At 51.2% G+C, this 17,119-nt stretch overlaps 1 protein-coding gene across 1 annotated transcript in view; it reads left to right on the top strand.

The window, feature by feature from the left end:
• The window catches only part of LOC144607922 (1-phosphatidylinositol 4,5-bisphosphate phosphodiesterase eta-2-like), a 182,338-nt gene that overhangs the window by 59,932 nt on the left and 105,287 nt on the right, over nt 1–17,119 (top strand). The window contains exon 2 of the mRNA XM_078425056.1: nt 12,872–13,018. Coding sequence (XP_078281182.1) covers nt 12,872–13,018 — 147 coding nt within the window. The remainder of the gene's footprint in view (nt 1–12,871; nt 13,019–17,119) is intronic.

Genomic DNA, 17,119 nt, shown 5'->3' on the forward strand with positions numbered 1-17,119 from the left:
TCCGTGGGCCGAAGGGCCTGCTTCCATGCTGTGTCTCTAAACTAAACTGTTTCAATGTTGGTGCGTAATATCACATTGATAGAGGCTATTGGCACATCTCTAAGCAATTATAGCATGTTCTTGTGGATCTTTTAAATGTTTTTGTTTAAAGAGTTCATACAGAAAACCTGGGCCACAGCCAACAATGGGCCGTTTCCTTGATCAGCGTTACTTTTTTGTACATTTTTCACTGATTTGTTCGATATCTCTCTACATCACCGTCTATATCTGTTGTTTCCCTCTCCCCTGACTCTCAGTCTAAAGAAGGGTCTCGACCCGAAACGTCACCCATTTCTTTTCGCCAGAGATGCTGCCTGACCCGCTGAGTTACTCCAGCTTTCTGTGTCCATCAGACAGAGTATTGCAGTTGATACAGGCAATTGATGCCGTGGAATATTGTGCTGGATTATTTTCATGCAATCTTTTCAGGGCGGTGTCGTAGAGTTGTTGCTGGCTTTGCTGTGCGTGTGTCGCTGCCGGGAGGCGCTTAGTTTAACCGCGATTGCAATTTGATGCCGACCTGCACAATGCCCAGCATACCCGGTTTACGAGGAGTGAACACCAGCAGCTTAAAATATTCAACAGCAGCCACTGTGAGGCCGGTGGCTGCAAGCTGTTCGGAGGAGGTGGGTGGGGGAGTGGGCAGTGGGAGAAGGTGAGGAAGGAATAGATGCTTGGCAGGGTAAACAACCGCGGCAGTCCCATGCATGTTGGGCAGACGACTGCGTGACTGTGCACGTTTATAATGGAGTGAGGCAGTCACGCCCTGGGACCCGTGCACGGACACTGGGGGGCCGGCTGGGCTGCAGTGGAACTGTGCAGTTGCTGGCAGGAGGGAGAATGCTTCGTGCTGCCTGGTAAGGCTCGCTCCCTCTGCCTACGCGCCAGCCAGTATCAGATTTGGATTACAATCAGAAGCCGATTTGAGCAGGTTGAGGAACTGCCCCTGTGGCTTACAGCCGTGTCGTCAGCACCCAGTCACAGAGAGCTCCAGGGACCCGAGGAATCCCAGTGGCACACGAAGCCAGGACATGTGCGCCTGTGCAACGATGCGAAGAGGCAATGAGGATATCCCCTGATGCTGCGCGGTCATTGAGCTGATGCTGGTGCGAGGAAGAGACGTTCCATCGAGATGTTCCACTGCCGGGAAGGAGCTGGATTAAGGGATTTGTTCAGGAGGACGGCAGCAAGTGACGGGTGGCTGCAATAGGCCGGAGCTTCTGGAAGAACCTTTCTGCATTTGCAGATGGCGCGGCCTTGACAGGGATGGGTCCCGAGTGACACCAGGAACTCTGGGAAGCAAGCGCTTGGAGATTTGGACAACTTTGCAGGTGCTGGATGCACACAAAATGCTGGAGTAACTCAGTGGGTCAGGCAGCATCTCCGGAGAGAAGGAACAGGTGACGTTTCGGGTCGGGACTTCTGCGGATGCTGGAAGCCGAAAGATAGCCAGAAATGCTGGAAGGCATCTGCGGAGAGAGAAACCAGACAATGTTTCGGGTCGAAGATCCTTCCTCAGGGCTTTTGCGGGTGTTGCTGGAGAGGGGCTTTCCAGTTGTCTAACAAGCCTCAAGTGAGGGAGACTGCCGAGGGCGGAGACAATGTGCAGCACCAGATCCCCGCTCCCCGCTCTCCAACACCAGTCCTCTGTTTGCCGCCTCGCTGAGGGCTTCTTCTGGATCGGGGGCAGTATCGTGACCCCAGCTACATGGAGACTGGGGTACTTCGGTAGGTCACCTTCTGCTTACCTGTCCATTCAAACCACAGGGAATGATGGGGGAGGGGGGGGAGGTGAGAGAGAGGTGGAGATTAGGAGAAGGGAACAAAACAGAACGAGAGAGAGGAAGGGAGGGTGAAGACTCTACCCAGCATGGCGTGGCAGGGAGTGGAGCAGCCTCACAGGCTTCAGCCACAATTCTAACCTCCGATACTGTCTGCGTGGAGTTTGCACGGTCTGACTGTGATCCTGTGTGTTTCCCCCCCGAATCTTTCTGCTTCCTACCACATCCCTAAGAGCTGCCACAAGTCACGTTAATTGGCTGCATTAATAACTCCCACCGGGGGTGGGTGGTGGGAGAAAGGGGGGGGGTGTGGAGAGCTTTAATGAACATGGGCGAGTGGATAATAAATGGATCAAATGGTGGAATGCTTCACGGGCTGATTGGCCTCCTTCCTTGCTACGAGGAGATGCCGATTAGACAATGTCTAGAAAGGGAGAGAAGGGCAGAAGGGGGAAGGGAGAGTGAAAGGGAAAGAGAGGGAGAATGAGAGAAGGAATGATAAAAGAGAGAGGGAGAGATCTGCATTTATACAGCAGATTTCAAACCTCTGGATGTCAAATCCATCAAATTAATTTTTGCGATTATTGGTGTAATATTGCGAAGGTTGCAGGCAAGTTATGAACAGTAAGGTCCCACAAACGATGGCCACCACATCATCTGATTTGGTCAGGTAGACACAGAATGCTGGAGTAACTCAGTGGGTCAGGCAGCGTCTCGGGAGAGAAGGAACGGGTGACGTTTCGGGTCGAGACCCTTCTTCAGATTTGATTTGATTTGATTCTGATTTGATCATGCTTGTCGACCGATAACCACTGGCCCAGATACTGCCCAATACTTGCCGGACGCGAATAACAATATCAGCAGGAGACTTCTCATCCTCATTGGCTTCAGTTTAATATCCCCAAACTCCAAGATAGCACCTGTGATGGGCCATCAGCCTCGACTCAGCTTTCCGGAGAAATGATGGAGTTGACTAGACTTTGCCGAGGCAGGGCTTAAGCAGACCGGTCTGAGAATCAGTCGACAATGACTCCTGCCCAAGATACCTGTGTCAGTGGGTACAGGAGACACTTCTGCTCTCTCCAGTCACTTGCCACTTTAGTCTAGTTTAGTTTAATTTAGAGATGCAGCGCAGAAACAGGCCCTTCGTCCCACCGAGTCCATGTTGACCAGCGATCCCCGCATATCAACACTACCTCCCCTTCACACACCAGGGACAATTTACAGGCTGCACGTCTTTGGAGTGTGGGCGGAAACCGGAGATCCCCAGAAAACACTCACGCAGGTCACGGGCAGAATGTACAAACTCCGCACAGACAGCACCCGTAGCCAGGATCGAACGTGGGACTCTGGCGCTGTAAGGCAGCAACTCTACCGCTACGCCACCGTGCCGCCCGGTCTCTCTGCCGAGTGTTAACAGAGTGATGATGTGCTCTTTGCCTTGCTCGGGCTCAGTGCTATGCCAAATCACTTTCATGTGAGGCAACAAATAGATTTGGTATCTAAGCCAGCAAGGCACTCAGTGGCCCCTGAGTGAATCATTTAGTTGCAGAGGCAATAGCTTAATCCTGCTGGTAATGTTTGCTGCAATCAATCTGACAGCTGCTGAGGCCGTTAGTATCTGACAACAACACAAAATAGAAATCTCAATCAATTGCACTCCTTGCTGCCGAGATATGTGGCCCTATAACTGCCCCTGCCCCTCTCAAAGTCTGTCTCCCCTCTGTTTCTCTCTCCCACGTTTTGTCAACACACCAAATTCAAAACATCCTCATTTAAAAATTCTCTTATTCTCTCCCCCTATCTACGCCTTTCTCAACCCATTTCCCCCTAACCATTTAACATTCTCTTTCTGAGTTCTCTCCCTCTATTTCTGAATAACGTTTCCCTAAAATTAGTGTCAGCACAGAAACAGGCCTTCTGGTCCAACTTGCCCACACCGACCAAGATGCCCCAGGTACACTAGTCCCACCTGCTCACATTTGGCTGACATGCCTCAAACCTTTCCTATCCATGTATCTATCCAAATTCCCCTTGAAAGTTGATCTAGTACCTGCCTCAATTACCTCCTCTGGCAGCTCATTCCGTATACCCACCACCTTCGGTGTAAAAAAAAGTTGTCCCTCAGGTTCCTATTAAATCTTTCACCTCTCACCTTAAACCTATGTCCTCTGGTCCTTGATTCACCAGCTCTGGGTAAACTATAGTGAATTCACCCTGTCTATTCCCCTCATAGACAATAGACAATAGACAACAGGTGCAGGAGGAGGCCATTCGGCCCTTCGAGCCAGCACCGCCATTCAATGTGATCATGGCTGATCATTCTCAATCAGTACCCCGTTCCTGCCTTCTCACCATACCCACTGACTCCGCTATCCTTAAGAGCTCTATCTAGCTCTCTCTTGAATGCATTCAGAGAATTGGCCTCCACTGCCTTCTGAGGCAGAGAATTCCACAGATTCACAACTCTCTGACTGAAAAAGTTTTTCCTCATCTCAGTTCTAAATGGCCTACCCCTTATTCTTAAACTGTGGCCCCTTGTTCTAGACTCCCCCAACATTGGGAACATGTTTCCTGCCTCTAACGTGTCCAACCCCTTAATAATCTTATACATTTCGATAAGATGTTACACACCTCTATAAGATCACGCCTCAGCCTCCTCCACTTCAAGAAATAAAGTCCTAAACTGCCAAACGTCTCCCCATAGCTCAGGCTGTCAAGTCCCGGCTACATCCCCATAAATCTTCTCTGTACTTTTTCCAGCTTAACAACATCCTTCCTCCGGCAAGGTGACCGAAACTGAAGACAATACTCCAAATGTGGCCTCATCAAGGACTTGTATAAATTGAAGTTGCTTGTGGGAATTAGAATTGCTTGTTGACTGCCTTGTATTCATGTGCCCTCGATTCAGTCTGTCCGCAATATCCCCTGCATCTACCGAGTGAGGCAGCGCACAGCCCCCTCAGGGCACCTATGGATTTCACCTTGTTGGAGAGACAAACCACAGTGTGTTCACTCATCTCATTGACGTCAAGACATCATCCAACATGAGCCACAGCTGCAGGCTCTGGGATACAACATTTGTTAACTTTGCCAGCCTCTCCTCCACTCAAAAATGCTTTCCTCACGTTGGTCTATAGTTTCCATGCTTCCGCTGACCCAGCTTTAACCCAAGTTCTCAGATTTAAGGCACAAAGGTACACAAAGTGCTGGAGTAACTCAGCAGGTCGGGCAACGCTGGAGAACATGGATAGGTTAAGATCCTTCTTTAGGCTGGCATTTTTAAAATGTACGATGTTGAGTGTTTGACGAATCTCAGCGTGGCCTCAGTCCTGTGACCTCCGACACCCCCTCCAGCCCAGAGCCGTTCCCCCTTCTGCACCACTCCGTCTTTCTGCCCTGACCACCCCTCATCTCACGGAGGTCCTAGCTCACGGAGTTGGTACGTTCTCTCTGTGACCCCACGGGTTTTTTCCGGGTGCTCCGGTTTCCTCCCACACTCCAAAGATGTGCAGGCTTGCAGGTTAATTGGCTTCGGTAAGTTGCACACATTGTCCCTGGCGTGTGGGGTTGGTGTACGGGGTGATCGATGGTTGGTGCGGACCCGGTGGGCCGAAGGGACTGTTTCCACGCCGTATCTCTAAAGTGAAGACAGCCCTCCAATACCCTGGCTTCCCAGATGCCCGTGGAGCCTGGCTTTAACTGCTTCCAGCAGCAGTGGCGGACTCTTACACACACGCTGGTCTCTGCTTCTCCCTCCATGGTGTTGTAACATCTGCAGACCATTGCCGATTCCCACTCCTGCCTCAGCCCATCTGTCACTTCTGTGTGCTTCCGTTACCTTCAGTCTCTGCCGTTCCAGCAGACTCCTGGCCTCCCTCCAATCTTGTCCGCACCACGAAGCTCTCAGATGAATGTCAGCTGCCCATAGTCTAAGCTGCAACATCCAGTCCCCCTTCACCCAATGCTCCCCAAGTGAGTGGCTTGATCGTAACGTACCCATACTCATGATCTCTCCCTGCATGTGTGTTACCCCCCGCCAAGCAACCCCCTGATCCTCCTGTCTCTGGGAAGAGTTCATTGTGGAATTTGGTGACTGAACTCGGCACATCTTCCCCCGAGTGCATCACCGAAAGCAGCTAATTTTCAGACCCAGGAATCTAACTTTAATGAGCACACGATGTTAATTATTAACATACCTGAAAAGTGAGTTGCTGGAATTTAATTTGAAAGCAATTTGTACCAACAGAATGCAGTCTTCAATTATTTACTTGGTGTTGGCTGAGCTAAGCGATATTAAGCATTGACAAATATGGGCATAAGCACCAGAAGCAGCCTGGGCACATGTGTGGCTGTGTGTTTGTGCACCCATTGCGTCTGACCGCTTTGACGAGAGGCCGACCAGAAGATCCAGCAGCTAATTAACTACATGAGCAGTTTTGGACTGGAAGCTCCACAAAGTCCCAGGGGAGTCAACTCACCCGGAGGCTAAGGTTCAGCACAAAAGCTGCCATCTCGAGGACAGATGGCGAGTGGAAAGAGCGCAGGAGTTGCAATAGCCGGGACGTGCCTGGAGTTCTCAGCGCTGCTCCCTGCCATCTGAGGCCTGGTCTCCCAAAGCCGCACCTCACTGAAAGCCACGAACAGGGCCGTCTTCCTAAAGAGGCTGAGGGGAATCATAGAGTCTTAGTCTCAAGAAGGGTCTCCACCCATACCTTCTCTCCAGAGATACAACACAAACAATACAGTGGCAGTGGAGGCCAGTTCTCTGAATGCATTCAAGAGAGAGCTAGATAGAGCTCTTAAGGATAGCGGAGTCAGGGGGTATGGGGAGAAGCAGGAACGGGGTACTGATTGAGAATGATCAGCCATGATCACATTGAATGGCGGTGCTGGCTCGAAGGGCCGAACGGCCTCCTCCTGCACCTATTGTCTATTGTCTATTGTCTAATATCTTTATTGTCATTGTACAAGTGCTGCCTGAGTTACTCCAGCATTTTGTGTCTATGGTTTAAACCATCATCTGCAGTTCCTTCATACACATAGAGTAAGTCATAGAGTCATACAATGTGGAAACAGGCCCAACCTGCCCACACTGGCCAACATGTCCCATCCGCACTAGACCCACCTGGCTGTGTTTGCCCCATAGCCCTCCAAACCACCATTCATATCCATGCACCTTGCCGGCGGGCCCCGCGGTAATGGACTGGGAACGCGGCCAGAAGCCTTTATCGATGCGTCGTGGTCTCGCTGCCTCCCGGATCGCCGTGTAAAAGCCTGAGTCGGGGCTTCGCGGGTCGGAGTCCGCGTGGGCGGAGCAGCCAATGGCAACCGTGGCTGGCGCCCAACTCGGCACCACGGCGGCGTGAAGTGGGGCGTCGACAGCGGTGAGGCCTCGGCGGCGGTGAAGCGGTGGCAGCGGTGAAGCTTCGCAGCGACGGCGATGCCTCGTGGGCCGACCCGCAGTCGACTGTCGGTGAGAGCGTGGAGGACGACAGTGAGGGGGGAGGGGACCCCGAACAATGGAGGACCCAGTGTGGGGGGGACCTCCGTGAGGGGGGGGGGGGGGAGAACAATGGAGGACCCAGCCTGGGGGGGGACCTCCATGAGGGGGGAGGGGGAGAACAATGGAGGACCCAGCCTGGGGGGGACCTCCATGAGGGGGGAGGGGGAGAACAATGGAGGACCCAGCCTGGGGGGGACCTCTATGAGGGGGGAGGGGGAGAACAATGGAGGACCCAGCCTGGGGGGGACCTCCATGAGGGGGGAGGGGGAGAACAATGGAGGACCCAGCCTGGGGGGGACCTCCATGAGGGGGGAGGGGGAGAACAATGGAGGACCCAGCCTGGGGGGGACCTCCATGAGGGGGGAGGGGGAGAACAATGGAGGACCCAGCCTGGGGGGGGACCTCCATGAGGGGGGAGGGGGAGAACAATGGACAATAGTGGGGGGACCGCCGTGAGGGGGGAGGAGGGGGAGAACAATGGAGGACCCGGTGTGGGGGGGACCTCCGTGAGGGGGGGGGAGAACAATGGAGGACCCAGTGTGGGGGGGCCTCCGTGAGGTGGGAGGGGGAGAACAATGGAGGACCCAGCCTGGGGGGGACCTCCGTGAGGGGGGAGGGGGAGAACAATGGAGGACCCAGTGTGGGGGGGACCGCCGTGAGGGGGGAGGGGGAGAACAATGGACAATAGGGGGGGGAACAAAGAACAATGGGGACCGGGCGTGGGGGGAACCGCTGGGGCGTGGGGGACAAAAGGGGGAGCCGGCATGTTTTATAACTTTGTCAGCGCTGTAGGTGGCTGCTATTTGTATACAGTGTATGCAAGCAAAGAATCTCACTGTGCCTTGTCACATGTGACAAAGTATTCCTCCTCCCCGTCTAATTGTTTTTTTAAAATTGCATGATAGAAGTATATAATATTATGGGAGGCATAGGCAGGGTAGACAGTCACAACCTTTTTCCCCAGGGTGGAAATGTCAAAAGACTAGAGGGCGTAGCTTTAAGGCGAGAGGGGCCAAGTTTAAAGGAGATGAGCGGGCAGGTTTTGGGTGATGGGGTCTGGAACGCACTGCTGAAGATGGTTGTGAAGGCAGGTAGGATTAAGAGTCTTCTAGATAGGCGCTAGGGTGTGCAGGGAATGGAGGAATATGGGTCACATGCAGGCAGAGGAAAGTAGTTTATCTTGGCATCATGTTCGGCACAGATATTGTGGGCCGAAGGGGCTGTATCTGTACTGGCCAATGTTCCACGATGCAGACACAGTCAGTGCTTGCTGGAAGAAGCACTTGGAAAGTCTCTTGAACCAAGACTCTTGAGCCTTGAACCTTGAGATATGGAGGGGCACAAAGAACATGTAAAAGAACAGATTGAAGCAGATGTTGATCAAGGAAATGTTCAATGGTTCATTGTTGGTAACTGCCAGGTGTGCCGGCACTGACTGCTGTCCAACATGCTGCAGCTTGGGCCAGTGATTGAAGGAGGGAGTATTTGGCTGGAGAAGCATCACTGCACGTGGCATTCCCTGTCCTGCTTGCCACAGAGGTTTCCTCATCGTCTCCCCCTGAATGCCTCAAGAAGCAGCAGGACCTGTGACATCCCCTTTCTCACGACAAACCACCGGTATCCACAGGAGTTATGTCAAACAGAGGCAGTGAATGAAATGGAAGCGCCGTCTCCAGTGAAGAACAGCGGGTGCCCTGTGCACAGCTGGAGTATGTGCACAACTGGAACTGTGCTGTCAGCTCTAGTCTCGTCTCTGACGAGCTCTGTGGCATTGAACAAAGCCAACATCCTCCCTGGGCAAGTGGGCAGCACGGTGGCACAGAGGCAGTGTTGCTGCCACCCAGCTCCAGAGACCCGGGTTTGATCCTGACTCCGGGTGCTGTCTGTACGGAGTTGGTACATTCTCCGTGTGACTGCGTGGGTGTTCCAGTTTCCACCCACATTCCAAAGACGTGCAGGTTTGTGGCTTTGGTAAAATTGTAAGTTATCCCCAGTGTGCGGGATAGCGCCAGTGTACGGGGTGATCGCAGGTTGGCGCGGACCCTGTGGACCAAAGAGCCCGTACCTCTAAAGTCTAAAGCCCCTTTTGTGCGTGGGTATCCTTCTCTTCATGTCCTGTGCTTAACTACTTCCAGCAAAAAAACATCCATCTCTGGAACACCAATACCATAGATAATTAACTCTTCACAAAAAAATCTGTGTTAACATACATACACACACATGTACACACATACATGCATGTATGCACATACAGATATGTATGCTGCCACATGCTCCACCATTGCTGACACATTCTGGTTTGACATGCTACATGTGGGATATGCACCATATTTTTGGAGTCTACACACATCCACACATAATACTGAAGTTACACGCAGGCATGACATACACTAAAGTATGTGTCACACACAGTCTTTTTGCTTCTTGCAGTATTATTGGTTGTTTTATGTGTGTGTGTGTGTGTGTGTGTGTGTGTGTGTGTATGTGTGTGTGTGTGTGTGTGTATATATACTGAACTTTTCATTTATTATATTTACAAAGTACTACCTGTGTATTCTGCTGCAAGTAAGTGTTTCATTGTTCTGTTTGGGACATATGACAATAAAACACCCGTGACTCTCTCTGCCACTGGGGAGGAGAGTGTCTCCCGGTCGGGCATCAAGGAACCGGGACCGCCATCCCGAACACCTCTTCCCAAATGACAAGGTGGCGACCAATGCTGCCGAGAACAGGCAGAGGTCCCCTGTTTGTCCCAGTGAAGCCAGTGGCCAGGAATCGACCGCGCTGAGATTGTATGGGCATTATCTTGCTGGAAAGTAGAAAGGAAAGTTTCCACCCCTCCTGGCGGGCTGATCCTTTCCATGAGGAAGCAAGGCTCTGGAGGCAGTGGAGAGGAGTTGCAATCCTGCCTTCAACTTGGCAACGGTAGCAGCCAAGAGAGACACAAAATGCTGGAGTAACTCAGCGAGTCGGGCAGCATCTCCGGAGAGGTGACGTTTCGTGTCGACACCCTTCTTCAGACTGACAGTCGAGGAAGAGGGAAACAAGATATGGAAGGGTACAAAGAACATGTAAGGTGTGAAACGAACAGATTGAAGCAGATGATGATCAAGGAAATGTACAAAGGTTCATCGTTGGTAACAGCCAGTTCGTTTCAGAGAGCAAACCTTCCTGACCCTGAGCAGCGTACATTGCAATAAAGCCTTCAATAAAACTAGCATCAACAAGTAATGAAGCCATCAACTGGCCAGTAAATGATGAGAGCGAGCCTCTGGTCAATGGTCTGCCTTTAATCTCTTGATTAGCCCAGGGGATGGTCATTTGTGGGGAATCAGCTTGATTATTGGTTCAGTTTGTTACATGGTCACCCCATCTCCCGCCAGTTCCCCAGCTGCAGGAGGTTTGGAGACTTAATCTGATTTGCTTTTGGCCTTTCAGGCAGCAACAGCACGGGATCTTGGATTTCCATCCCATCCCCCCCCCCTCCCCCCGCACCCTCCTCAGACGCGACACCCCATCACGTCCCACCCCTCACGTCCCCCCAACTGGGATTCAGAGGCCCCCCCCACCCCTTGCCCCCACGTCCCCAGCCCTGCTCACTACAGGGACCCATCACTGGTAACCAACCTGAACGAAACAGTGCACAGAATTGCACAGCACAGGGGATGGCACAGTGGCACAGCGGTAGAGTTGCTGCCTTACAGTCCAGAGACGCGGGATAAATTATGACTACGGCTGTCTGTACGGAGTTTGCTGTCTGTACGGAGTTTGCACGTTCTCCCTGTGACCACAAGGGTTTTCACCAGGTGCTCCGATTTCCTCCCACATTCCAAAGACGTGCAAGTTTGTAGATTAGTTTTCTTCTGCAAGTTATCCCTAGGGTGGAGGATAGAACTAGTGTGCGGGTGTTTGTAGATCGGCATAGACTCGGTGGGTTGAAGGGCCTGTTTCCACACTGTATCTCTAAACTAAACTAAACTAAACTAAAGAAGCAGGCCATTCACTTCATCAGGTCCCTGCCAGATGGGAACTACACTCGTCCCCCTGGAGGACCTATACATCAGGAGGTGCAGATCCAGAGCAAGCAAGATCATGAGGGACCCCTGCCACCCCAGTAACGGACTGTTCCAGATGTTACGATCAGGCAAACGCCTCCGCTATCACGCTGTAAAAACGGAGAGGATGAGACGGAGTTTCTTCCCACAGGCCATCAGGACTGTCAACTTTTATAGCCCCAGAGACTACATTTTTGTCTACACTATAGTAACTTATTAACTTTATTTATATATGTAATTCTTTTTTGTGCACAATCCGCAGGCATTGCCACTTTCATCGTGTATGTGTATGTGACAAATAAACTTGACTTGACTTGAGATATGTTCCATTCATTGTCACATTCCTTCACTCTCTCTGCACCTGCATCCACCCTATCCAGTCTCTTCATAGAAAGTCCCATTGCAGCCATCATGTTTCATGCTACATGCACAGTATCCTCTCGGGTACCATCCTCCAAACGCTGCGTGCTTCTTCACCAGTAGCACAATATTTCTTTTCATAACATGGTGACCGGTACTGTTTCAGCGTGTGCTCAAACCAGGATTAAAACGTTGTTTCGGCTTTTCAATCTTTGCTCTCCTGGAAGTGAATTTAATACGTGGTTTTACAATTTTAAATGTTGAACACTAACTTTCATTCACTTTCATTCACAATTAACTTTTGAATTTTCTATCCGATGAGAAACTAGGATGGGTTTGGATTTTAGTTCTCAATCACCCTCTGGGCAAGGATGGAAGGAATGTGTCTTATTGTCGAGCTGATGATTGAAACCTGCCCAGTGACTATCATCTCCTTACATTCAGCAGCGCTTGCAAAGCCCAAGAGGCATAATTTTAAACACGATGTAATTGCTCTGTCAGTGAGTGGTGGAACCTGGATCCAATGATGGTTTCACTGACTGCAGTGTTGTTGATCAGAACATCACTGACAAACTGTCGGAGGGCAGTAGAGTTACTGCCTCACAGAGCCAGAGTCCCAGGTTCGATCCCAACTACATCTATACAGAGTTAGTACATTATCCCCGTAACCGCGTGGGTTTTCTCTGGGTGGTCGGGTTTCCTCCCACGTTCCAAAGACATGCAGTTTGTAGCTTAATTTTCTTCGGTAAAAATTGTAAATGGTCTCTCGTGTGTAGGATAGTGCTAGTGCGTGGGGATTGTGGACTCTGTGGGCCGAAGGACCTGTTTCCGTGCTGTATCTCTAAACTAAACCAAAGAAGGAGATACGTTGTGACCTGGATTGCTTTGAGTGAAAGAGCAGTGGAAACAGATCCAACAGCCACTTTCAAAAGGGAATTGGAGAAATACATTGTTCAATTAATTTTTCAGGATGTGGGTGTGTAATCAAATTGTGAGTTAATGAAGGTGGGAGGGTCCAACAGGAAGGGTTTGATGGCTTGCTCTGTGCCTGGGTCTGGTGTGGTTTGGTCAGCAGGGTGGGAGTGACGGCTGGGGCACTGATGGCTCTCTCGTCCCCATTCTCTCCGCAGTGGAGCGATGCATGACCCTGATGCAGGCCGGCACCCAGATGGTGAAGCTGAGAGGGAGCTCCAAAGGCCTGGTCCGCTTCTACTTCCTGGACGAACATAAAACCTGCGTCAGGTGGCGGCCGTCCAGGAAAAACGAGAAAGCCAAAAGTAAGTGAGCGGCGTCAACAGATGGTCCATGAAGCAGCCGCCCCCCCCCCCCCCTCCCCTCCACACGCACACACACACACACAAACATGCACGCGTACGCACGCACGCACACACACACATACACAAGCACGCACGCACACACACACACACACATACACAAACATGCACGCGCACGCACGCACACACACACACATACACAAACATGCACGCACGCGCACGCACACACACACACACACATACACAAACATGCACGCACGCGCAGGCACGCACACACACACACACATACACAAACATGCACGCGCGCGCACGCACGCACACACACACATACACAAACATGCACGCACGTGCACGCACGCACACACATACACAAACATGCACACGCGCGCACGCACGCACACACACACATACACAAACATGCACGCGCGCGCACGCACGCACACACACACACACATACACAAACATGCACGCACGCGCACGCACGCACACACACACATACACAAACATGCACGCACGCGCACGCACGCACACACACACATACACAAACATGCACGCACGCGCACGCACGCACACACACACATACACACACACACACATACACAAACATGCACGCACGCGCACGCACGCACACACACACACACACACACACACACACACACACACACACACACACACACACACACACACACATACACACACACACAAACATGCACGCACGCGCACGCACGCACACACACACACATACACACACACACACACACACACACACACACACACACACACACACACACAAACACACACACACACACGCACACACACACACACATACACACACACACACACGCACGCAGGCACGCACACACACAAACACACACGCACGCACACACACGAACACACACACACGCACGCACACACGCACACACACACACACACACACAGAGACCTTCGACAACGTGCACTCAGATAATAGGCACAAAATGCTGGAGTAACTCAGCCAGTCAGGCAGCAGCTCTGGGGGAAAAGCAATAGGTCTATTAATTTACTTATTCCTTTTCTCCAGAGGTGCTGCCCGACTCGCTGAGTTACTACAGCATTTATGTGTCTATCTTTGGTGTAAACCAGCATCTGCAGTTCCTTCTTACACATTTTGTAGGCACTCAGGTGACACTTTTAAAGTCCCTGGGTCACCTGAACACCCACTTGCCATTGGATTTTGTGGGATGGTTCCCATGGTTCCTTCTGAGATGTTCTCAGATCATAAGGCCATAAGGGATAGGAGTAGAATTAGGCCATTCGGCCCAGCTACTCCACTCCGCCATTCAATCATGGCTGATCTATCTGTCCCTCCTAACCCCATTCTCCTGCCTTCTCCCCACAACCTCTGACACCTGGTTGTCACTTGTTCAGTGGCGGCAGCCATCTTGCCCACAACACGATCCGCTGAGACGCTCTGTGTTGGACGACTAGCTGACTGATGGGACACTCGTGCCTTAACACAACATCGATCTGGAGTGGTCCTGGTGTTGGGAAAGGGTGGCAGGGACCTTCCTCACAGATGAGGAGGTGATGCTGGGGTTTGTGGATGTGGAAGAGCTTCTTGCCGTTGGTGCAGAGACATTGGTCTGGGGACCTCCTCTGGAGGTAAGGGTTTCTCAGGATTCTCTCGTGGCCTGGCCCAGAATCTATCAGCATTAGGATTAATTATTCATCCTCAGAAGATTACGGAGGCACAATTGCATCGCCATCAGGTGTTCTCTATAATTGATGAATTCTGGAGTTTTGCAATGTAAAAAGGACTTTTTGGTTCAAAGTGAAGAAAATCCACTTGTAGGAAAATGGTAAGAGGAGATGTTTTGTCCTTGGGCATTGTGCTATGTGGGGTCACAATAGTCACAGGCGCCTTCCTGTCTTCCACCTGACCATCTCGAGGCATGGTTGTCATCGGCAAGGACGGTGTAGACTTCTCAGCCAGGTGGACGTATCTGCTCTGGAGTCCAGAGTAAGCCATGGCCTTGTGCCTCAGCAGTGGGGTGATGAGAGGCATAGATAGGGTCGACAGTCACAACCTTTTCCCCAGGGTGAACAGGTTCAACACTGGGCGGCACGGTGGCGCAGCAGTAGAGTTGCTGCCTTATAGCGCCAGAGACCCTGGTTCGATCCTTGACTGCAATTGCTGTCTGTACGAAGTTTGGACCTTCTCCCCGTGACTGCGTGGGTTTTCCCTGGGTGCTCCTCCGGTTTCCTCCTACACTCCGAGGAGAAGTGTGATGTGTTACATTTTGGGACGTTGAACAATGACTGGACCTACACAGTAAATGATAGGCCTCTGGGTAGTGCTGTAGAGCAAAGGGATTTAGGAGTACAGGTGCACGGTTCCTTGAAGGTCGAGTCGCAGGTAAATAAGGTGGTCAAAAAGGTTTTTGGCACTTTGGCCTTCATCAGTCAGAGTATTGAGTAAAGAAGTTGGGAGGTCATGTTGCAGTTGAATAAGACGCTGGTGAGAACGCATTTAAAATATTGTGTTCAATTCTGGGCACCATGTGAAAGGAAAGATATTGTCAAGCTTGGAAGGATTCCGAAAAGATTTACGAGGATGTTGCCAGGACTAGAGGGTGTGAGCTATAGGGAGAGGTTGAATAGCCTGGGTCTCTATTCCTTGGAGCGCAGGAGGATGAGGGGAGATCATGAGAGGAATAGATCGGGTAGATGCACAGAGTCTTTTGCCCAGAGTAGGGGAATTGAGGACCAGAGAACATAGGTTCAAGGCGAAGGGGTAAAAGATTTAATAGGGATCCAAGGGGTAACTTTTTCACACAAAGGGTGGTGGGTGTATGGAACAAGATGCCAGAGGAGGTAGTTGAGGCTTGGATTATCCCATCGTTCAAGATACAATTGGACAGGTACATGGATAAGACAGGTTTGGAGGGATATGGACCAAGCGCAGGCAAGTGGGACGAGTGTAGCTGGGACATTGTTGGCCGGTATGGACGAGTTGGGCCGAAGGGCCTGTTTCCACACTGTATCACTCCATGACGATCACTCTATGACTATGACATGTCGGTTTGTAGGTTAATTGGCTTTGGTAAAAATTGTAAATTGTCCGTCGTGTGCAGGATAGTGCTTATGTACGGGGATCAGTGGTCAGTGCGGACTTGGTGGGCCGAAGGGCCTGCTTCCACATTGTATCTCTACGCTAAGCTAAACTAGAAGACATAGCTGTATGGTGAGAGGAGGAAAGTTTAATGGAGGTCTGTGGGGCAGGTTTTTTTGGTGGCGGGCTGGAAGATATTGCCAGAGTTAGTACTGGAGGCAGATGGCGTTTAAGAGCCTCTTCGATAGGCACATGGAAGTGCAAGGAATAGAGGGGTATGGATCATATACAGGCAGATGAAATCAGTATAACCTGGCATCATGTTCAGCTCAAACATTGTGGGCCGAAGGGCCCGTTCCTGTGCTGTACCGTTCTATGTTCTACGAAGCGAAAGGCTGGAGAATTGCCTCGAGCAGGAACGCAGAATCAAAGTGAGGGAAAGTTGAGAAACCAGAAAGATGCTCACAGAAACGCAAATGTAGAGCGGTGGGCTGTTCTTCCTAAAGGGATTTGAAAGGATGACACAACAATTGTTTGCTTTCTTTGTTTTAAAATGCCCACCAGAAACTCTGCTGTCAGTTCCACCTAGTGAGTCAGACACAGTGACTACTCCTACGTAATTAATCTGCTGAACTGTAATCTATGGTTTATCCATCAGCGGATTTAGCGGGGGGAACCCCCTCCCCCCTCCCCCCCTCCCCCCCCCCCCCCCCCGATTATCACATCTACATGGTCCTCCAGATGTGTTGTTTCAAATCACGCAGAAAAAATGGAAAATCCAGATGTTGCAGAGCCAGGAAACAGAACGGGGAGAGCGTACAAACTCTGTACAGACAGCACCCGCAGTCAGGATGGAACCCAGGTCTCCGGCGCTGTAAAGCAGCAACTCTACCGCTGCCCCACTGTGCCTCCCACAGTGTAAACGGGAAAATGTGGGGAGATAACAATGATTCCTGGGATGAGAGTGGGAGAGGAGACCCAGCACAGTCCGAGTTCTTTCGGAACATTTCTGG

This window comes from Rhinoraja longicauda, chromosome 30 (genome assembly GCF_053455715.1).
Source record: "Rhinoraja longicauda isolate Sanriku21f chromosome 30, sRhiLon1.1, whole genome shotgun sequence".
NCBI lineage: Eukaryota > Metazoa > Chordata > Chondrichthyes > Rajiformes > Arhynchobatidae > Rhinoraja > Rhinoraja longicauda.